General features: G+C 36.0%; 1 protein-coding gene across 2 annotated transcripts in view; it reads right to left on the bottom strand.

Annotated features, from left to right (window-relative positions):
• LOC139147166 (1-phosphatidylinositol 4,5-bisphosphate phosphodiesterase gamma-1-like) overlaps positions 1-25312 on the bottom strand; it is a 91742-nt gene that overhangs the window by 22839 nt on the left and 43591 nt on the right. For both annotated transcript variants that reach the window (XM_070718080.1, XM_070718079.1), the window contains 11 exons: positions 15771-15852; positions 15255-15335; positions 13717-13751; positions 12780-12831; positions 12315-12416; positions 10500-10615; positions 9086-9171; positions 6334-6454; positions 5181-5266; positions 4467-4610; positions 3738-3805 (listed from right to left, as the gene is read on the bottom strand). In XM_070718080.1, the coding sequence (XP_070574181.1) occupies positions 3738-3805; positions 4467-4610; positions 5181-5266; positions 6334-6454; positions 9086-9171; positions 10500-10615; positions 12315-12416; positions 12780-12831; positions 13717-13751; positions 15255-15335; positions 15771-15852 (973 nt within the window). The remainder of the gene's footprint in view (positions 1-3737; positions 3806-4466; positions 4611-5180; positions 5267-6333; positions 6455-9085; positions 9172-10499; positions 10616-12314; positions 12417-12779; positions 12832-13716; positions 13752-15254; positions 15336-15770; positions 15853-25312) is intronic.

Raw genomic sequence — 25312 nt, 5'->3', positions numbered from 1 at the left:
CCTCTTGTAAATTCGAGCGCCCCCTTGCCAGAAATGAAAAGATTTATTTTTTTGAAAAATAAAACAATAAAATGTACGGGGAAAAAAGTTGACAGTGATATACAGGCAAATGCAAGCGTGAGCGTCAATCCTGCTGGCTGCAAATGCAATTCTCATTGATCTTGCAAATCTCGCAAGTTTGTGATGTCATCCGAGATCATAAGCCCATGTGCAACTCATTCATTGATGCACCGTCCCTCCTCCCTCGTGGGTGGAGGGACGGTGATTGATGGCAGCCATATTTGCATGGCACAGGCCGTAACGTTAGCCACGGTCAGTCCCTCCATAGGGGCCGTGCATTAGGTAACCGACTTAGCTGTATAAACATGCCTAGGAACTTGAGGGTAACCAAGGACAGCAGAGTACTCTGAAGTTTTTATAGGAGGTTAGAATTTCGCTTGTGTATTCCTTCCCAAAGCAAAACGACCTATTGTTAGACTCGGTCGGACGTGTACGTGTATCAGGCTGAGAACACATAAGCGTAAGTGTTATGGTGATAATTTTGACATCGATGAATAAATGTATGTCTGTCGCTATGTTTTCGTTTTCAAAAAATATAATCTTCATTGAAATCAGTGAACTGGAATAAAAGTTATGGAACACAGTGTCAGATTTCTTTTCCTTTGAGCTTTTTAATATGAAAAAAATCTTAAAAAATACTCCCCAAGTGCCACCAAATGACACTATTTTAGTCACTGTTTTTCAAAAGCTCCAATGGCAGGAGGGGGGACACCCCCTCCTGACCTCCCCCGCGACCGCTGACGCGGTCGCGTGTCCACGTCTTCGCCCTCTTTTAACAAAATCCTGGGGAGAACACAGTGCCATAAATGTACATGATTTTACAAATGTATGTAGGATACCATCATCTCTTCTGATGACACCAGTGATGTTCTCAGAAAAGTTTTCACTGTAAGTTTGTAAATGCTTAATGTAGAACTCAGTAATCAGGTTGTTTGATTTGTATTTTCAGTGTGTTACCCATGGTATAAATAAGATCTATAAACTGATATTTTTGTAAAATGAATCAAAAATGTACATGTATTTACATATCTTTATTTAGTTTCTTGAAAATAGTCTGTGTGCGATAGAACAGCATCTTTTTACTGGGTGTGAAAAACCAAGCAAACAAACACTGCACCGAAATTTGGTAAAAAAAAAATATATCTCGAAAAAGGAAAGTGAAAAAAAAATTGCCAGCATATGCCCTGTAGAAAAAAAAAAATTCATGGTGAAGCAGGTGGGAAAAAAATAATGGCTCTCCACCAATCTTCCAAGCCCCCCCCCCCCCAGGATATCAAATGGTCCACCCCTAAGGCACTCCTGAACGGCGAAATGTTGGTGGTGTATTGCTGCCAACAAGCAAATATCCCTACTGACGTTAGAAACTTGTGTGAATTGGCTTCCTTAATGATGAATTCGCAAGAATTTTCAGTGTACTGTGACGTGATATCGTAAACAGGTTTTCAGAGAAGGCGCTCGCTCATCTGCCGAGTCGACGTAGGCTTCCACATTCATGTCGTGCAAATGCCCAGTCTTGTCGCGATATTTGAGCATTTAACTTGATCGTCAGTGAAACAAAAAGATGTTATTCCATATCAAAACATTATGTGTTTTATATTTTAGGGTTCTGTTTACGTAATAGACATGAACATTTGGATTTATGATCCGTGATTTCCGCGATCGGTGGCATGATTCAACCTGGCTGTGAATACGCACTGACGTTTTAGGTCATGACCCTGACCCAAGTGTCATCGATACGCTGTGCGCTGTCCGAGCATCGCTTGCTAAATTCATGGAGCTTGAAAATTGTGCTTTACCTGTAGGGGCACTTGAAAATTTAGTGGTCCTTTTATGTTTTCCATTTTCCGATTCCAAGTTTTTTGTAGGTAATTTAATGAAAATGAATACCATCTTTATGTCATTCAAATGTTGTAATGTTAGTAATAATTTAACAGAATCTACTTTACCATTTTGTCACATTCCATGACTTTTATCTCGAAAAAATCTAAACATGTGTGATTGTCATTAAAAATCAAACTTGAGCCTAGTAACAGGGCAGAAGCTGCAACCGTTGATGATTTTTGCAATTTATCCAATATATCAACTACAGTTTCTTGCGGTCTCCCTACAGCAGCTCAAACACAAAATGTTCAGTTTGTCGACAAAGCCTGTATATATAAATATGTATTAGGTGATAGTTTAATTAGAGTCCAGACTGACAGTCAGTTGTCAGCACTGATGCATGGTACACTGCATAGTACACAGGCTGTGCTAGCAAGCTGAATACTGGACAGTTCAACATGCTGTTGAGAGTAGAACAAGAACACAGTTGTATAATAAACTGAACAAAAATATTGTCAAAATTATCAAAGTTAATACAGCTACTGCCTATTGGCAACTGTCACTATCAGATACCGCCCTGCTACTGTAGTGTCACTGTTACTGCATACGTGAGCAGTGACAGAGATAGCTCTGACTCTGATATACATGGTAGTTGAAGAAGAGTTTGTGTCAAATGACGCTTATGATAGTAAAACATTACCTAAACAAGATCAGGCCAGAGAGCAACACAAGGAAGAACACATGGAAATTTTTGAATTCTGGCGTATGAGAATAATCAAATATTAAAGACAAAAGATGGGGTCACCATACTTGATTTTCTAAATTTCATAGTCTTGTCATCAAATTATACAAAAGTAAAACTTTGAACAGTAAAGATGAATGAAAAAATATATGACTAAACGGAATTATTTATTTTTTAACCAAATTTGCAATTATTACGGCCTAAATTTCAGAGATGAATACATTCATTTGATGGAATATTTTAACCTTCCAGTATTGTCAATTTTGAGTAGCATCTAATTCATATATGTCTTGTACTTTTGAAACAAATTTTTGGTAGGTCACCATGCTCAGTTTAAGACGCCATATTTGATTTCGCGAAAATCGCAATTTATCTCTAAAAATCTTCTTCTCCAGAACCAAAACACTGATGGAAGTGAAATTCCACTTTTGTCATTCTTAGTGAGAGCTCTTTCAAGTTTGTGAAAGGCAATTGGATCGGTCACATGGTTTTGTCCCCATATCGTATTTTGCATGAAACAGACAAATATGAGATGATGTTCAAAATTCTTCTTTACAAGAACTTGACTGTTTTCAAGCTAAAATTTTGCACATAATGTAATCAGTGCAAGAATTGGACACCATGTTAATCGCTTGGGCCCCGCCAACGCTGCTTGCAGCTTTAGTTAAGATTAGAATTCATTTGTCAATGGTAACACTTCATATGGCCCACGATGCATTGTGTTTTCAAAGCTAATATTTTGCATTTCAATATGCCACAGAGAGAACAACAATATATTTGTTTTCTGAAACAAAACAATGAAAATATTATCATAAGTTACAGCTAATGTCCATTTAATGTCAATGCTGATTGTCAACAGAAATTGTGGATACATGCATACAGAACACTGTGAGAGTCATACCGTAGAGAAGAAGGAGCAGGTTTTGACGTTCAGTTGACATTGCTTGTGAAATACCCATTTACTTAAAGCAGCATCTTGCATCTCGTATAATCGTCTAAAAAGCAGTGTCAAATCTAGCAGCACTGTGCATTTTTCCATGAATATCAACACATGATTAGTAGACATGGAAAAATGCAGGTACATGATCTGTATTGAATACACAAACAGACTTACATGGTCGATTGGATCTTCTAAATACAGGATGCCGTTTTTGACTGAGTTGCTGAGATCTGCATCTACACCTGGTACAAACCAAAACAGACACCTTATGAAGTTCTAATTTTTGAACCATTTACAAAAAGGCAAGAACTTTATTTTGTTTATCTTTTCACCCTGTAAATGTTCCAATTTAAACAATGAACACACAATATCAAAGTGCTTTTTTATTTAGCAATCAAGGTTGCACAGAAAAACTGCTGAACAAATACTTTGTGACAGCTTCATATTTCTGATAATCACTCAGTGTATATGAAGTTGGACATTGCGAACAAAAAGACAGGATAATTTTTTCAAAGTTTCCAATTTCCAATGCAAAACTGATTCCAAGAAGAAACCTACTGAATTCATGAAACTCTGGAAAGCTACGGTGTATCAACATGATGCAGGGAGGAATGGCTGTATCAATCGTGTCTATGCAAAGCATTGGCTTGTGTAGTGTTTAGGAAGAGACCAGCAAACCTGACTGAAGCAAAGATTGTTACAGTGATCATAAGGTCTGACATTGAATTTACCATCAGTGATGAATTGTAATGATATGCTGTGAATGGACAAAATTCAACCTGGTTTGTTTGTCATACAGTTCTTTATCAACCATCCTGAATAAAGAGTGCCCTTCAAGAGATTGTTTACCTGTATTTAAAGTTGTTTACCTGTAAATAAAGTGTAAGGTAGGATTTTACTTACTGCTGTCATAATTTGCTGGAACGGTAAATGTGTCACTACTGCCTTCGGGGAGTTTCTTGTGTTTTAAGATAATTTTCCGACGGAGTTGGTTTGGTGAAGGTAGTTGTGTTGCATCCCTGTCGATTGGCTGAGTTAGAAGCATGTCTGAAACAGAATATTAATGTTACGGAAATACTTAGCATTGCTGAAGTGCTCTCTTACTGCTTTGCAGTCTCCATTTCGTTGATGTAGTGTTCTATCAAGGAACCAGAAGTACCCCCAGTAGTCTAAGTACCAGTACACTTCTTGACAGAGACTACTCTGAAATAACTTACAACAAGAGATGACTCTGAGCTAGAGTATTTTGGTCTACATTTTCCGTCATTTATCTTTAAAACGTATGATTTCACCAAATATTATCTCGCAAATTCATTCAGCGGTTGCAGCCAGGTTCCTTTGTAAATACTTCAGAAGCAAACACACCACAAGTAGATTTGCAGTGTATCTCCCCAACATGAGTTTTGCCACAAAGCTAAGACTGAAAAACTCTCCACTACAAACTTTCACAATTTTCAAAAACACAGAAATTATTAATGTCAGTTTATTTGGGAGCTAAATACAGCAGTGCAGTTAAAAAGGCATTAAAGACGAAATCTTTTTAAACAACAGTTGGAGAAAAAAGGAGTTAAAAAAAACTGATGGATTTCGGATGACTGTATTACTGACAAAACTTACCTCCAAACACTTCTTGGAATGAACAAGCCATGATTCTTTGCTGTGGTAGACTGCAGTGATTTTCAATGGATAGAATCACAGGATACCTGTCATGGTACACATAAAGTCAAGAAACTTAAGTTTTATTGTTTGACTAAAATGAGTGTAATCACAACTAATTAAGCTCGCTAATGTGTATTATATTACCATGCCCCTGCCTGTCGCATTTTGATTGGTCGAGCTGAACCACGTGACTGACCACAAATACACAATAATGGTCTGTTTACATGCTCGTAAATATGAATAATAAGATTAACAACTTAAAGTATCGTAACTTTACAGCTCAAACGTAAATCATAATCAATTACAAAATAAAATGGAGCACTTGTGGGCTACGCTGAGATACTTTTTTCTGAAAATATCTCCAGATCTGCCAATATTTTTCAGCGCGCGTGACAGTGCGTCGCGTATTGCTCAGTTCTGGGGCCCAGTTGTCATTCGCTCCAAAAATTTTCCCAAATTTTGACGGTTTTCTCCGGTTCACTGATAATATAATGGAAATAACAGACTCCACTCTGACCATTAACGTTTATTTATGGGCGTGAGCTCGAGGAAAGCCAAATTAACAGGCTCGGCAAGCCTCGCCCGTTAATTTTTGGCTTTCCTCTCGCCCTTGCCCATAAATAAATGTAAATGGTCAGTGCGTCCCCCGTTATTTCTATAATATATCACAAATGAACATGTGTGTTCTCCATGAAAACACACCGACAAACAAGTTAAATTACCTACAGTAAACAAATACATGTATATCTCTGATTTCAAAAATTTTTTTAAAGCATTTTTCTTTATCTATTCAAGTGAACACCTATGTTCAGGCAATTTGTTCTCCCTACATTTTTGATGAAAGCGTGAAATCAAGGTGATATTTGGGTAATGCTGGCCTAGATTTCAGTGCTTTTATGGAATGGGAAAAAACCAAAAATTCAAAAGTTATGTGTGAGTTTCGTTCATTCTAGTACTTTATCTTTCCTCTTTTTTGCTGATTGAAAACCGATCATTTTTGAACATGTCAGAGTCGGAGGTCTGTGTAAGTGCCCAACCAAGGTGCTTCTGTGGATAAATATGGCAATTTTTCAACTCTAAAGAGTGTTACTTGAGCTGTATGTATACTTACTCCGAAGTAACAAAGGCGTGTTCTTTGATTGTCTTGATTACGTCAATAAATTTAATCTTTGAAGTCAGAGTGTGTCCATGGAAGATGACTGGAGACCCGTCTGTTCCATCCCAGCAATCCACTGTAACAGACATGGAAAAAATTCCAGAATCATTTATGGTGTGAAATATGACAATCAATTTCTTGAAATAAATGTTTGACACACACAATTAATTAATTTACACTCATTTCTAGTATTTGTTGTCAAATTTTCCAAACACTGTACATTTTAAAAACATCTCCTTTGTGATCTGCATAACTCTTCTTGATAAAATCCTTTAGATGACTAATTCATCACAAATTTTGTCCTAGTGCCAAAGAAGCTGATACATGCTACTTGCAGATTTGAAGAGTTGATGTAAAAGTTTTTCTGATTAAACATACTTCAACTTTTGTTCAGGTTGACATTGTTGGTGACAGAGACAACAACAGACTCGAATCATAGATTGTAAAACCTCTACGTTGAAGTCCATATTCATAAACTGAGACAGAACTTCCTACTGGTATTCAAAATGACCTTGTTACTATCATAACAAAGTGAAGCTGTAACTGCTTGGCATAGCCCCTGGGATAGAGGACCCCTCACTATACTATACAAGACTGAAGTTGTCGATGATCAGCAGAGCGCCCTCACTACCATACAAAAGTGAAGCTTTCACTGGTCAGCAGAGCGACCTCACAATACCGGTACTGACAGAGCTCAAAGGTCAGCTCACTGTTACAAAAAAACAGGAAATCATAGAATGTCTGCTTCCCAAAGATTAAATCTCAACTGTATCTGTTTTTCCTGATTATGTGGAGTAACTCTTTGAGTTTTCAATGAGAGATGACACAGGTGCTGGTGGTATTTCATATCTGTCACTGACTGCATGGTCAGACAGATATACCGGGCTGTAAAAGTGTTTGAAATAATTTCTACATTTTTCCTTGAGCAGCTATAAAGACAACAAATATAGCTTTTGGGAAAATACAGCATACTACTCTTCCCTGTGGCATATCAATATATTCAGTATTGGTCAACAGCAGTCAATTCTTGCATTTCATTGGTTCTTGCTACCAAGATAATAAATAATGTCAAGGGGCAAAAATTATGGTGTTACCCTTTTCTAAAGATTAGCCCTTGCTCATGGCAAGATATGATGAACAACAATTCCTAAATCATTACAAGTAATGATATAACAGCTGTAAATACCATTTCAGCTCTAGCTCTTTAACTATATGCAATATTGAAAAGCTGTGCTTACTCATTCATTTCTCACATGTTGCATCAGTACTGAACGTACATTTGCTGATCTACCATCAACATTAGGCTGTAATTGAGGTAGAACACGCCTCGGGGATAGATATTCCGACTCTCAAATTTTTATAATTCTTGTGGCAGCTCATTTTTAGCACACGTGTTCACACATGTGGGCTAATGTGGCAGTGATGTCTGTTTGTGTGTCTGTGTGTGTGTCTGTCTGTCTGTGTGTCTGTCCATCTGTGTGTCTGTGTGTCTGTCTGTCTGTGTGCTAGCTATCTCAAAAACGGATCATCAGATAAGAATCAAATCTGGTACATAGATTCAGTTTGCAAATGGCAAGAATTGATTAATTTTTAGTGGGTGTGGCTTGCTTACTTTGCTCATTTACATAATTAATGATTTGAGAACGACTGCACACAATTTGATGAGATTTGCTACAAACGTTGATCACACCAAGATATATCAGCAGTGGGAATCATTAAGGGGTGACATGAAAGATAGTTGCTAATTTGCACATTGAATGAACTTTGCTAATTAGGGATATATATCTGATTTGACTTGACTAAAGTTGACAAAACTTGCTACATATATTGAAGATACTATGATACAAGATTATTGAAAATCATTAGGCATTTTCACTTCAGCCATCCCTTATTTGCATAGATAATAAACTTTCTTAATTAGGGATATTTATCTGAATTGACTAGACAAAAGTTGACTTACATACATTAAAGATACTATGATACAACGTTATTGAAAGTCATTGAGCATTTTTTCTTCAGCCAATTCCTAATTTGCATTTTCAATGATCTTTTCTAATTGCGGATATATACTGGGATTTACTTGATCAAAGTTGGCAAAACATGCTATGTACATTGATGATTATACCAGGATAAAACAATATTGAAAGTCATTTCACATTTTCATGTCAGCTAATTTATAATTTGCATATCTAATGAGCTTTCACAGTTTGGCATATATGGCTTGAAGGACTTGGCCAAAGGTAATTACACTTGCTATATAAAATGGTGATACAATGACAGTAGTCAAAGAAATTTAATATTTTTATTTCAGCTTATTACATATTTGTATACTTCATAACCTTTTAGAATTAATCTGCAGTGAATATTGCTCATTATGTTGATCATAATACTTTCAATGAAGTTGCAAACATGTGGGAAAGGTTCAAAGTTAACTAAAACTAAGTTTTCTGAAAATCAAAAAATTTTATTTTTCCCATAGGGTCAACACAGTGATGGCGGCCATTTTGAGTTTGCAAAATGTTGGGTAATTTGTTTTTCTCGTTCTAAACTTTGCACGGTGACCCCCGATTTTATTGTTGATTTGGTAAGAGAATGGTTGAAAGTTTCATTGAGGAAAGTTTGCACAAAATTTAAGTCTTTCACTTTCGAGATGCATACCACCTTAAGTGAATCATCAAAACTTGAATATTTCAAAGTACAGACTTACATTCTATGCATCTACATCCCATTCGAAGGGCTCTGACATAAGCCTCGCAAGACGATTCACTTGAAAACTGATCTCCTGTTAGATATCTGTAAATCAAAAAGAGAAAAAATAATTTTGAAATTCAAAATTTGCATCCGTAAAATTGTTTGCCATTTGATCACAATTGGTTCATATGTGTGACTTGTACAAATAGATATTTGGATCAGTACTACTGTTTGTGATTTACAAGGGGATTAAATCCATTGGATACAAATAAAACTAATGAGATAGAAGTAAAACTGGAGCTTTGTATTTTACTACCTCGCAATATGAATTACAATGCAATATGGGAATCAACTTCTGCCATGATTTGGTAATTTCATCCTAATTTTGACAAAATGTTATGTTAATAATTCCAAAGCAACATAGTATGATTTTTTTAACAATTGAAAACTTTTCAGAAAAAAAATAACTTAAAATGGAAATACATAAAACCATGCAAAATCAGAAATAAGAAACATTCCACCAACATATGCAGCAATCATACCATTCCTTTTGATTATTTTTCATCAGTTGAACATTTATTGTTGTTGTACATATTTGTTTGACACTAGTAATAGAGGTATGAAATACATAGACACTGGTATGAAACACATCAACCACATCAAGCTACCTAAACACCATTACGGTGATATGATGATTTTCTAGTTTTTGCAATGGTCAGACATGCATTGTACTGACTTTGGATACATCACATTTACCTGGAATTCAAGACCTACAGATAGACATGATGATCCCTGTCATCTAACATTATATCTCACATGTCATGTATGTTAGTTTTGCCAGGTGCAGCAGAGTCAATGTAGGTGTCCGGCAAAATGTTCGGAGTGAGTATACCATTAGGTCTATATGTGAAGTACCGGTACATATTCCACATGATGTATAATAGAATACTGTTTCAATAAAATAAACTTTGAAAAAGCAAGCAGGACTGTTTATTATGAAATTGGATTATGAGAGATGAAAGCTTTATGAGTGTTAAAGGTATACAGTCAACTGTAATCTAAATATGCCCACATATGGTCAAAGGTGTGTTCCCTGGTATTAAAAGTGCCCATGTGAGGGCGCTGTTTTTAAAAAGCAGCCACCCGCTTTATCTGTGATTGGTTAGATTTGCTCTTTCCATGGTAACTGTGGCAAAATTGGAACAGGTGACAGTATACCTTTAATTGCAAAAAGCAAATAAGGATATCAAAATGTGACATCGTTTCTTATCAGACAGTGTTTGAACTCTGAACTGCAATTTGTAGTGTATACTCCAGATCTCATGTCAACAGTATGTGTCAGGAGGGCTTACTCCTGCGGTCACTTGGAATTTTGCTCTGGTAAAATATATTAATATGAAAAAATTTTGGAACACTAAAGGGTAACTTACGTGTTATGTGAGCACGCAATCCAGTAATATGACATTGGATGGTCCATATCTTGATTGACACTGTCATTGCCACTATCCCACACTGTGTTCTGCTTGGAGTACAGGTAATCCATGAACTGTGGTAAAAATTCATCAATATCAAAAACTTTATATCATGTATCCATTGTGATTGTATTCAAAATGATACTTTTCAATAACCTTGTTACAATGTATTATATGCATGATATTCCTAGAGAATGTAGCTAACACCTCACCTTTCATATGTTATCACACTTCACACTGTACAACAAAGATAACTTCTGTGTAATGAAAAACTGCTCAGTATTCGCTCACTCAGAACAACACTGTATATCCATGGAAATCAACTTTTTCACTGACATTTTTCCATACAAGGCACTACACTTATCATTTAAAACAATGGGTTTGAGTCTGACAACGGTGGTGATAGAGTTACCGCTCCGTAAGCTTAAACTCAATTATTTCTGTTTTGTATGTAAAATAAATTTCTTGTATTACTCCAAAAATTACGTTGAAATACTTAGTGTTCGACTTGAACTTGTAAACACCGCCTGTGTTGTTTCCAATGTTCTTGATAGAAAATAACATTTAGTCTGAACTAAAATACAAAAATTTCAACAATAACACTGTCACATCCGTAAGCTTAAACTCCATTATTTCTGTTTTGTATGTAAAATAAATTTCTTGTATTACTCCAAAAATTACGTTGAAATGCTTAGTGTTCGACTTGAACTTGTAAACACCGCCTGTGTTGTTTCCAATGTTCTTGATAGACAATAGCATTTAGTCTGAACTAAAATACAAAAATTTCAACAAAAACACATTCTGTATTCTACACAATGCACTGTCTTTGCAAGGCTATTAATCTGTACTCCAATTATGTAGAAGTAGCTTTTTTAAATCCCACTGACTGAGAGCAAATCATTGTATTTACGAAATCCAACAAAGATGGCATAACTAAGAAAGTATTTATACCATAAAATAAGACAAATGAGAGGGCTAATAGCGAGAAATGACATTTTCACATTAAAGATCTGGAATGACATATTGGATCAGCTGTGATACATTGTATCAATATTTCATCTTTAGTTTGTAGCAAGAACTGAGAACATAACATATGTCCCTGCCTGCTTGACTGATTCCTAGCACTGTTGTGAGGTTTCATAGCAACCAGTATGTCACATTCTCCATGTTACCAGTACTGATTGTGACCAGTATGAGGACCATTGGTGAATGGTTTTATGATTGCAAGCTCGTGTCCAATTTTTAACTCTCAATACAAACAGTCACTGTCTTAATTAATATTTGAATGACTGACATGGCATGAAAGTTGTTAACTTGATCTTTTTTAGAAGTGTGTACCGTACCTGGCATTATAATGGAAAAGTAGCAACAAAAAGGGGTTTACAACTATCATGGGTCTTGGTGAAATACACAGTTGTTTCAGAATAGTGAAACTAGCATGTCACACTAAAACAGTAAGTGGAATTTAATTTTAATGGCTTAACTGAAAAATCTATACTTAGGTTTGCATTTTTTATTAACTGTACATTTTGTAATCATATGATGAAACATTGACAAGCCTTTACTTAACATTTCAATGTTTGAGAACATATTAGTCTTCCTGCAGCCCGTTTTATTTGAAATACTCTAATACCGTTCTACTGTGACTCACTGTCAAATATTCCAATCACAATTGCATCCTATTTCATTTCTCTGTTCCCTGATTAGTTTGTTTGCACACACATATAGGTGTCTGTGTGTCTGTTTGGCAGAGACCAGGGAAGACTGCACTACCTCTTTGATTGTCAGGTATGGTTCTTCCACTTGTCTTGCCACATCTTCAACAAAATCATGTAAAAATTTTGTAACAGCACCAGTGTTAGCACCTAGTGGATCCTGCAAAAAAAACACAGATGACATTTGCATATGAAAGAGTTTAACACTGACAGGTTGTGAGTGATTATGCTTACAAGTGTCTATTAATTAACTATTCCATTAAATGTTAAATACATGCTGAATGATATCATAACTGCACATACACAGGAATTTTCTCTAGCATACTTGGAGTCAGGTGGTGTGTTTTAAGATGAGATACATGTATGACAATCGTTGTTGAGTATATATAGGAATGTTCTTGATCTTGGAGAATGTTATGGGCTATGTCTAGGAGTGAGTAGAGTCTCTGGCTGTGTTATGAGCAGTGTCTATCAGACAATAAAGGTTGTTCAGACACATTTGAAGTTCTAGTATGAAACTTACCCTTTGTTCTGAATTCAGGAAATTTATGAAATCCACCAGAGTAATTTTATAGCTGTAAAGATACACAAAATAATTGTTGTACTACATTAATCCTTTCTCTGATTCTAAATGAATTGGAAATAGTAAGCATTTACAGCATGCATCAACTGAATCTTTCTTTTTTTCCTTTTTATTCTATATGTATATTGCCAGTGCACAGGACGCCAATATTATCACTTACAGGGTGATAGTTTAGTAAAAAATTCCTAATCTTCTGCAAACATGGCAAATAATACTTGTTAAGGTGTCTGTCACTGTATTAAACTCACTGACTACCATAGATCTGATTACATATTTACCGTATAACAACTGACATGGTTTCATGGAAAATTTTCATAAATTACTCATAATTTCCATGGATAAGTTTAACATGCTGACAGGGAAGTTGATGTTAGGGTTTTAGTCTATTCTTTTTTGCATTGAACTGGGTTCAAAGGTTACGATGCTTTATCTATGAGGTGACTTCCTACACGCAGGAAAGAAGTTTCAAACTTTAGGTTAGGGTCAATGGACGAGATGAGAGTAAGCTTAACTTGTAAATAGTGTACAGGCATGAAATTGAATATTAAAAGAAAGCAGTTGTCTTTTCATTTGTAAAATAATTATTGTGCTTCAGAAAGTAATTTGACTAGATTTGGAATAAGCAAAGAAGCTATGAAGATTCCACATGGGCTTATTAAAGTTAAAGTAAATATACAAACGTGACGAGAGCTATAGCTTAATGAGATGAAAAATTTGCCTGACTACCTGATTATCAGATTTGCATATGTACAGTCCTAGTATCCTCTATTGCTTTGATGCCTAGGAATATTTTATATGACACCTGTTGGTATGCATCTCTGGATAAAGGTTGTGATGGCTCTCACTACAATGGTAATATCATTATTTTCAAACTTACCCATTTATTGTATAATCTACAAATCTTTCTGCTATCTGAAATAAAAAGCAAAGAATACTCTTTTATTCAATTATCACACTATCCTTCACTTGAAGTCCAAACACCATGTCATACTGTATATGTGTAGCTTGTTGATTGGATTTAATCTTAATATCTTTGGGTTCATGGCCCGAACTGATTGTTGCATGTTGCATCTTTGCTATACGTTGACAAACCATTACATCTTTGGGTCTTATGTGTGTGGTTCATCACAAATGGTGAAATGGAAGCTATGAGTTGAAATGTTTAAACAGCAATTTCCAAGGCTCACTGATCCTGCAAGATGGTCAAGTTATAAAATAATGTTCAGAGTGTTACCTTGTAGTTGTGTTAGAATAAAACAGCCGAAGTGACTGTGTTCCTATTTGATCAGATGTGATGCACACCTGTGATGTACAATGTGTATATGTGGCATATTTGCTAAAAATGGGAGTCAATTTTTATGGAATTCCACCTCAGGCTAGTGACCTTTCAATGAGGTCATTCTGCAAGACTGATAGATTAATCCACTGCACTGGCAGTGTTTTCGCTCAGGTTAGGGAACACATTGATAAATGATTTGGGAACCCTGGTAACATTTCTACTCAGATTGCAATGATATACCAAGGGCAACCCTGGTAGCATTTACATGATTACAACCCTTACAGTAAAAACACATTGTTTCTGAAGAAGTAATGACAACCAAATATCTAAATAATCTGACTGGAAGTTCCAAAGTTTAAATGTTTGACCATCTTCATATTTTGGTCCAGTTAAACATTTTTCAGGATGCCCATATGAACTCAATGTCGTCTATAATTTTAGTATGCTATATCAACCATGAAATACCAAGGTACTACATGCAGTAAGTGGCTCTCAAGGTTTTGAAATGGATCTATGGTTCCTACCACAAGAATTATTGCAATTTACTGTTTAGCCACAGATGTGACATTTTAAAGGTTACTTGATATTGCTGAAAGTTTACATGAAATGGCATGAAATGAAATGGCAGAAAATTTACATGAAATGGCAACGGTTAACAATAGCTGATTTTCAGCTTAGCCAAGACTTGCAGCTATAATAAAAACAGCCTTCACAGCAGGGCCCATATATACTGTATATCAATTGCAGTTCATGTGTTATAGCACTTTTTGAACGTGCACTTGATCTAACAGTTTCATCCTACCGGTATGTGAGTGAATGTGAGTGTGGACGATTGATATAAATTGTGTGTAAGGTCTGCCTTTGAAGACAATTTTTCTGATGATTGCTAGTCTCTAACAAGCTGGACATCATTGATGGTTGTTGCAATTCAAAATACACTGTCAGCAATTTCATGTAAATTTTGAAACGTCCCAGCTATATATCTAAACAGTGTATTGCAATAACTTGTTTAGTACATACCTAGGATGGACACAAACTGATCTTCACACCATACAGGTACATACATACTGCAAGCATTAGCCAAAAATATGAGGTAGAATAAATTCTATTTCAATATTTTTAAAATATCACCTTACCTCTTGTTGATGTATGAGCTCGTGATAAAGCAGTGCAAATGATTCAAAACCAATATCACCTCGTCTTTTATTGTCCACTTCCTGTAATGTCATTGAAAGAGTAACATAAAGTGAGTTTATTCTAATCCTGGTCAGCTATGAGATACTATGGTAGTACATCTCATCATCCAAGTCAGGATTACCATTGAATGTATAAATAAAAAGGTAATATTCTGTACATGTGCAACTTGATATTCATTTATGTAAAAGATAAAGTCTGAAATTGTGGCTTATTGGTATCATAGATAAGTTGCAATAATAATTTATCACTAATTTCCGCTTGGATATTTGGAACAAAATTCACAGTATCAACAAGCTGTTAAAACTGAAGAAATATTTACGGTGTACAACAATAATGTAATTCAAGATATGAAGGGGTAAGAATACTTTAAATGAGTAAAGTCAATGCTTGAAAATATATTGATACGGTAATATGTGTTTCAGATAATTCACAATTGAAGCTTGTTTTATACCAACCTTAAATGCTTCTCGCAAGCGATTTGTACTTATTTTACAATTAACTCGTGGCAAAAATGTCTTCACATCTTTTAATGTCACTCTGTAAAAAAGAACAGAAAAGACATGCCATTGTGTGAAGTTTACACCCAATTCTGATGGTTTGTTTCTAAGGGAATGAAGCATTAATTCCAAGGATCAACCACTGTGAATCTGCTACAGTAACATCCAAAGTCAGTTTTTGTCACCTTTAGAAAATACACTCCAGTCAATTTTTCTCAGTCAAAATTTTGATAAAAAACTGTAGCCAATGAAATGTGATGACCATTTGGTCCAAAATTATCGAAAAATTACAGAAAAAATCAAAATTGGTAAAAATATTGCTCTAAAATTTTGGTGGGAGTATCACAGCAGTCAAAGGGTTAAAGCCTGTTTGTGATTGGAACAAAACAAGACGACTTACAACATGACAAAATTGTTACTTTGCTTTTATCATACTGCAGCAGTGATGTTAATAGTGTTCAATAGTTCGTTGAAGCAAAGTCTTTATCTGACAGTAGAAGCATCAAGTTTATCTACATATGCTTTAGACTTGCTTGACCATATCTCAAAGGTTTGATTGCCAAGTATGAAAGTTCACCTGTGTATGTTGAAAGTTAGAAAGTGTCCCATCTTCTGATATTGACAAACCAACTGCAAACTCCATGCACAAAAACATGCCGTTTCAAGATCAACAGTGTTCAAACTAGTTTTTTTTATTGCCTCCGCTTATCGGCCAGTGTGATCTCTGACGAAAACCATTTTGAAGACCATCCGACAAACTTCTTTCAAAATTGTTAAGAAGAGACTAGACTTTCTGGGATAAAAGCAGTGCTATTCTTTATATGATATATTAATTACATCAATGGATTGTTCTGATAAGACAAGAGCTCACGCCTGTTTCAGTAAAATAGTACTATACAAGTGCTTCTATGGGCCCCTTGATTTAGCATAATTCAAGAACAATGAGAGTTACGAAATATGAATATTAAAGCATTAGAACTAATTAAATGATCAAATACATTGAGATTATTAACTAAACAGCATAAATGCTTTGACACTTTGCATTATCAGAACATTTAGCTTGTGCTTCACATTACCAGCATTGACATTTTTTATCATCTACCTGTTTTCCACAGCCATATCCAAGTACCAGGTATGTGAGAGGTCTGAAATCGGCAGTCTGCGCCCCTAAACTGAGCTAGTGCATTTCAATTTGCGCTATCAAACTGCGCTCCAATTCTGCGCTATCAAACTGCGCTCCCATTCTGCGCTATCGATCTGCGCCATTCTGCGCTATCTATGGAATGTTGGAAGTTTAGTTTTGTAGCTACGAAATCTAGAAACTAACGCGATATAAATCCGTGGCACTTTGCCACAGATTGATAAAGCTGCCAGCCAGATCGTAGGACATATCAGTGTCAAAATATATTTGTATTTACTTGCAACTTTATAGCTGTCGGTTGCCTCCCACCATCATGCCATTGCCAACACTTTGCAACACTATTTTTCATAATATTAGAAAACTTTTCAGTATTTTCGTAATGTATTTTTAAAAACTTCGACGTATGTCAGGATTGTCAGGACGACTGGTTATGAGTAACGTAAGATCGAATTTATTTCCGGTACAATCACGACATACATACATTCTGTGGACAGTGGATCCGACACAAAAGATATGTGAAGTAGTAAAAATTAGATGATTTTCTTTCTCGTATAAGGAGGTCGGGAAGTGATCAAGTAGTTTTAAGCTCAAAGTCAAGTTCTGACTCAAATTATGTTAGTATCCCCATGGTTAGACGTTGCTGCTAGTCGACGGCGACTATTTCCCCGAGTCCAACAATGCACAGCAGAGTGGCAGGGCTGGCGACGCAACCCTGCAACATGGAATGGCACAGGTGGATACAAAATTATGTTTACGTTAGCATCACGATTTTCAACTTCTTTTTTGACGATTTCTTTGTCAATACTGAGAATTTCTGTTCATGTTCACAGAAACGTTTGAACCCGACAGATCATACATGTTCGCGACTTCCGTGATGATTGACAAGTCTACGTCCATGACGTCAAGCCTGCCGACGCGGTGGGTGACTTGTCGATGACGTAAGACTGACGAGGTGTGAAGTAGGGTATACGTACTCGGTTTCAAATCTTCAAAAGTATCACTTGAAGTTGATCTTTTTGTGAAAGGAATCTTCTCATATTGTGTTCATTTTAATGTTTCGACATTTGGATATTCTTTGAATTCTACTCACTACATGATATGTTGATAAACTAGTACACTGTTGTTTGTGTCGGAATGAGCAAGTGAATTGAGCAGTTTTTACATCGTCTTTGATTTCCCGACATTTTCAAAAACTAGCCATGTAAGGGAGAGAATAAAGCTTACAACCAGAACATCAAGGAAATCAACTACAAGGGAATCCAGTGTTACTCATATCAGTAAATTACATCACGTTTGTTTCTTGGAAGATTATGACACACGTCCATGCAGTGGCAATTTTATGAGAGCGGCAACCGTTCATTATTTAATTGTTCAAACTTGTCCACACAGTTCAAATTTTGTGAGTAATAAAACTTCCCTCCGCATCTATCAGTACATTTACGTGAACTTATTTTTGTTAGAAAGTAAAATCGTGAAAAAATGCAAACAAGTCGCAGTTCACAAGGCTTTAGGAGAGGTTACATATGTAATTTTCGACATTCAAAATCAAAAGATGGCCAATGCACTTCGATCAAAGCTCATGCAGTACAAGAGCAGCACGATCTCGTCCCGTATAACAAGACATTGGCAAACAATGATATTTTTCGCCTCATTTGCGTTAACATACATGTAAACGAACTTCAAACGAAATTGCAATCATATCATTGTCGCTACACTGCACGGCGCGGTGACCATGCAGAAGTCGGACATTTCAACTCTCGGGGGCCCGGACCGGATTTAAGTTTTACCGCCGTAGAGGCACCTGTCTTATTTACGATATCAATCAGCTATCTCTATAGGTTACTTTATTAAATAAAGATCCATCGTGTGGTAAACAGTGTTACCTGAAATCTGGTAACAGTTGTGTAACAAGCCATCGAATATGTTCCCAGCGAAACTGATAGTGATTTTGTAGCTCATTCTTTACTATTTTTCATATTTTTGGTAGCCGCTAACAGACACTTCGTGTTCGTGTCGGCTACATGGACGATCTGCCCAGCGATAGCCTAAATTCGAGTGAACAACCGTTTTCAAAATTTTTGGCAAGTGGGGCACCAGACGTCGGAATGGAAGATCACCGTGACGTTTTCAGCAATAGTTATTAGAAACATTAGAAACATAGTGTAGTGTCAGTGGCCACCCCCGGCAGCCACAACTCTGTATCTCGCCACTTGCTAGCATTTTTGGGGGTGGTCATGGCACTCTGTGGAATATAGACTTTTGACTAGTAGTAATAAAGTTTCCCATACTTGACCCAAACACCGTGGTGCATGGATGTATTTATTTCTATACCGGAGACGGCAATTTAAAACCGCAGCCACATCTTTGCTAAACCTGGTTTAAATCCAATTTTCGAACGTTTAACTAGTAGATTAACTGTATACTGTTGTCTCAACAGTTACAATCTGGTTACCAGAGTTCACAGTCAAGATGGAGATGTCGAAACTTGTGTAAAAAAGTCTATCTGATCAAGACCTGTGTGCTGTCGTCGCGCGATCGCGTTGGACATTCACTTGTTCTTGACTCACGCTGTCTACTTCCTGTCTTGCGCGGCAATTTATGCGTGTTCTTTGTGAAAATGATTGTCAAGTTCATATCAGCGCCTACATCTGTGCAAAAGGGACGTCGGTTGTAGCATAGACTTTAAAAACACAGTCTATGGTTGTAGTTTTCCTACCTCAAGATGAAACGAACACATCTAACTCTTGACAACATAAACGGTTTGTTGTATTTTCTTATAATTAATAGCTTTTGCACCGTGCTGCAAACCTGTCGCCCTTTGTTACGACGGGAGAGATTGATTCGTATTATTTTTTCAAACTTTATTTATATGCGTTTTTGTACCGATTTAGCTGATAGTTTGCCATTTTTGTAATATTTCAGAAATTTCCCGGTACGATGTGACCCAACACTTTTCCCCAAAAGAAAGTCCTGGCAGTTTTCGTTTTGTTTTGGAGAGAATGTAGGACCGGATATCGAGCAACGAAAATCTTGGCATGTTGGTCGAGATCAAGCGTCGCAAGCGTGTTGTAAGCGTCTGGAAGTACATTTTCAGGTCACTTGAACTGGTTTTCTTCCTTCCTTCTGGTATATAGGGCCACCCCCTTCCACGCTCCTATCTATATCCGTCAGCCAAGCGTGCGTGCAGGATCTACCGATGTATGGTCGACTTTAAGTTGGAATAAGTTAAATTTAGTTCGAACTTATTTTAAATTCCAAGTCAGAACAGTAAGCTCATTCAAAAAGGCTTGGCTAGTAAAACATTTGAACGAGATCGTGCGCTACGTCATTACCGAATAGATGACGAATATGTTGAATAAAATACGCGTGTCATCTTCCTTGAGTACGGGGACAGTTGATGAAGCCGTGTCGGTGTGAATAATGCATATTGCATGGAAAGTTTTGTATTTTCATCAACCGGTCAGCCTTTAATGGCTAGTTTTATGCACATAATTGCACTTCAACGATTGTTAACATTGAAAACCACTAACCGTGGGCCACATTTCAGCATGACAACACGTACGTTCTAGCTGTTCAGTGCACTCACAATCACATTGATTGTGAACCTGTCAACTAGCGGCCGAGTGAAAGTACAACCTTACTGAACCTGTATGTACACACCTATTTGATTTACAGGGGACTGTCTACTGATTCTACAATATTTATATTTAATAAAATTGAATTTTCATTCACAATGTATCACATCCGAGTCAATGAATGAGCCAGACGGGTGCGAGGGTTTATAGAGCGACAGTGCCAGTCTGAGGGACGTAAATGTCGGGACTGTTTCAAACCGCGGATACGTGGTTAAGTTAAGTGGTTGTGTCGTTTCTATCACACTCATACATGTAGTTTACATGTTTGGAAAGTCAAAAAATAAAACATAGGGCCAAAGTCCTGAAGCTACTATAGACATGGATACAAAATTAAGTATTTCCTGACTGTATGAAATTATCTCACTAAGGTCATCCTAGGAACATGTAAACCAATATGAAAGCTGTTTGACCAGCGGTTTTGCAAAAACAAGCGACTCAACACTTGACAGAGCTCTGCTGTGTTATGTAAAGAATAACCTTTTGTGACACATGTATTGATGAAGAAGGTGGATATCTTTGATAGCTCATTTCAGGATGGCCTGACCAAAATGGAAAAAAATTCCGTAAAAATACAGATTTGCATATTTCATCAGACTATAAACGAGAGTTAATTACATTCTAATTAAAGTAAACAAGACTTGCTTAAATCAAGATTTACGTCATAAAAAAACAGCATATCTGTCAGGTTATAAGGAATCTTGAGCTGGTTATCTTTTAATATCAGTATTTTCATCCTATTAACCAAGCACATTTTAACTTTCAAATTAACATTGTAAGTAAGTTCTGTTGAATAAGTTGAGACTGTACGTACTCCGAGAAAGCACACTGAAGAGACAAATGTTTGAAACTTAAGAAGTTCAAGGTCATCAAAGCATTGATAAGGAATCATGTATAACTTTCATTGCACTGTTTACACAGATTGCATAATTGCTATAAATAGCACATGAGGAATCTTACAGCCCAGCTTTATCATAAAAACCCTATCATTTTGACCACTCTTTTAATTGACCTCTCTATTTATTTCCTCAAAAAGTAATGTTATTTTATCCTTACCAAGTCAACCATACATGGAAATTAGAACTTTCTCTATCTCTATTTATTTGACCACCCTATCATGACAAACTATTATGAGCAATGTCTTTTAGATAACATAAATGGTGGTTCAGAATATATCAAAGTTGGGATTCAGGAAAGTTGCCTTTACATGTTTTAATCCTCAATTCACTATGAACTGTCAAAAAAAGTTGAACTTTCTGATAATTCCACACTAAAATTATTTTGGCTTTGATGATTTCCTAATTAATTCATTACTTAAAATCATATTAATTATTTTTTTCTGGGTGAAGTGATAGGGTTTATACAGTACAAGAATTACATACAATGTAAGTCAAACTTTGACCAAAAATGACAAAAAAATTCCTTAAAAATACACATTTGCATATTTCATCACAATTTGAACAAATCTAAGTTGGGTTATCCCTAGGGACCTGTATACCAAATAACAAAGCTGTCTGACCAGCGGTTATGAAGAAGAAGATTTTTTACCAAAAACACCTTTTTTGGCATTAATTTGCCTATTTTCAACAATATCAAAAAATTAAAAAAATCAGTTTCTCAAAATCCTATTTTTCATCTACACAACAAATATCAAATCAGTAAGTACTGCGGTTCTCAAGATATTTGAGTGGACGGATGCCTCACAAACGGACATACATACATACATACATACATACATACATACAGACTGACGACGGACGCCGGACGGATACCCATCCCAATAGCTTCTATAGACTATAGTCTATAGTAGCTAAAAAGTACGTACGTGTATGTCGAGAAGGCAGAATTTTGAAAGGTCAACCCTATCTCCATGTAGGCCCTGGCAGCCATCGATGATACACAGGACTCGCTACCAGGGTCCTAAATGCAGCTCCCTAAATGCGCCTGTAGCACCACGTCTCGATCCGATGTCATATCAAAAAATCAAATGATGGAAATAGTAAAATCATAATCGACGTAGTACGTTCTTGCGCTAGTTGGGTCGTTTTCACAGCAGGAAATCTGAACAATTCGTTCATTTTAGCTGTCAAACCTTCAAGCTGTTGCAAATACATAGTTCCAATCAAAAGCATTGCTGCAGGGCAAGTTTCATTTAATGAGAATAATGGCTGTCAAATACACTGCTTCAGTTACAGTACCCAGGGAGAAATAGAGAGCGCAAAACAGGGGCGCAGATCAATAGCGCAGAATGGGAGCGCAGATTGATAGCGCAAATTGAAATGCGCTAGCGCAGTTTAGGGGCGCAGACTGCCGATTTCAGACCTCTCACACAGCCATATCCAAGTACACAATGTATGCGACATATCCTTCTCTTTTACAATACTCAATTTCCAGCACTGAATTTCTATTTGACAATAATTGCTCAATTGTAAAATCTGCTTTCTCGTTTTGAAATGTTAATTCTATTCAGAAAACCACCACTTTTACACATGAGAAACACAAATATTGATATAAAATACAAGTACATGGGTCAGAAATGTATGTTTCGTAAACTTTTACTTTAAAAAGTTAAATGCAGCTGACATGGAAGAACATGGGAAGTATGTTAATCCTAACAACACCATGCCAGATGATGAAATCTAGAAGCGCTGACAGGCATTTTTTTTTTTGCATACGTAATGACATTTCAGAATTTACTGGAAATATGATTGTTTCCGTTCACAAATTATAGTCCATCAGTGATCGCAAACACAAGAACTGGAAATCCAAGAAAACTTTTCACCATAACACATCCTAATTTATTAGACATGGGAAGTGTGATCATGTTTGAGAATAAAAATGCTGTGACTTCTGCAAAATCTACAGTGAAAATACCTGTAATTCAATGATATTATGCCAAAATGTCATTTTTACAACCTACCAGTACATAGTCATCAACTGCCTGTTGATGTTAATGATACAGTAAGTATAGAAGTAAATCAATTTACAATCTTTTCACTGGGTGTCATACTTATATACTCAACACAGAGGGCTCCTGTAGAGTAACTTGAAGGCTACATACTTTAGATATTACATATATAAATATCAACTACACTAATCACTGTCAGTCACTGGTTCACGTAATACAAAGCCCTCACGAACCTACTTGTGTCATGTAATATATACCATATGTAGCCATGACTGTGAATTTCTAAATTCTTTTTTTGTCTTATGAGCTAGGTGACTTCAGTTTCACTAAAAAAATTTATTATATCACATACATGTACATCATATTTCAATAATTTGAAAAAATGCTGAAGAGAAGGCCCACCAGGTGGCTACAGGCATGTACAAGTAATTTGATTAGCTTGACATGAAATCTTTGCTCAAGGTAATAAGTGCCTTAAAAGTGAAAAGACTTTCACTTTTGCTCAACCTTTCCTAAATGAAACTTCAAAACATACTCTTACCAAATCAATAATAAAAATCTGGGGTTACCATGCAAAATTTAGTATTAGAGAAACAACTGACCAGACATTTACCGATATTTGAAATTCAAAATGGCCACCTTCCTGATACTGGTGAGGAGAAATACAATTTTTCGTTTTCAGAAAACTAAGGCGGTAAATATTTATCTTACCCTAAGGGCTTTAAAATAAGCTCCAACAAGTAGTAGAGCAGAAAATAACTGTAAAAATTTGACAGTCTGAACGTCTTTCCCCAGGGCACATTCTGCCTTAATCAAAAGTACTTGAGAATAAATCTGGTCTTTTCAATGTAATTTTCTAATTGAGAAACAAACTACTCTGAGAGAAAGCATCACCAGAGATTTGGATAACATAACTCTTATATAATCATCATTTATCAAAATAAAGGAACATGTCAAATGTAAAAACTTCAACAACGCTAATTTAATTGTCATTTCTTGTATGAATTTTACTGGTTTGATATCTTTACAGAACTTTATCATGCATTTTACGAAATTGGTATCGTTGGAAATTCATCACTAATGTCAAATGCGAGCTCCAATGATGAGTTGACTTTATACAGTAGAATGAAACACCGTATATTACTACAGTTGTACCCGAGTGCAAAGATCACTTTACTGAGCTCAAGATTGATACAGCTTTATTTATTAAACTGCAAGAGTATTCAGTATAGCAGTATTTCAGAGTTATTTTTTTCTGATATTTCTTGTACAAATTTCTTTTTTATAGTCGGGTTTTTCCAGCATTGAGTGTACAGGTACATTTGTAATTTTTCACGATGGAATTTATTACATGTCAATGCACAGATCTGCAACACTTCAACCTGATTGCTGTCTAACATCCTGTTGGGTTTTTCATCAGGATAATGCCACTGTAATTGTCTCAACACTTTACATCCTTATGATGCCGGGTACAATCTTGGAGATACAAATTCTTTTCAAAAATATAATAGTTTGTGAAATTTTATTTTGGTGAGCAACAAATACATGTAAATGACATGACATGGTAAGTGAAACATGTCAATGACAAAATGCAACAATCTGTACTTTGTACTTGAAGTTCAAGTGTCAAACCCAAGATACATATAATATATCGTACACCAGTGGGGCAGTAATCTCACCATATCTTGACAAATTTTTGCTTTCATTAAAAGGAAGTCAGAGCATGATGTATAGCATTCTCAGTTTCTACAAATCATTGTATGGCTCAAAATTATGTATTTCTGCAACTTCTTTGCAATTTGTATATGGGCCAAAGGAT

The sequence above is a fragment of the Ptychodera flava genome, chromosome 13, assembly GCF_041260155.1.
Source record: "Ptychodera flava strain L36383 chromosome 13, AS_Pfla_20210202, whole genome shotgun sequence".
NCBI classification, from domain to species: Eukaryota; Metazoa; Hemichordata; class Enteropneusta; family Ptychoderidae; genus Ptychodera; species Ptychodera flava.
This window is presented reverse-complemented; position numbering and strand designations above follow the sequence as displayed.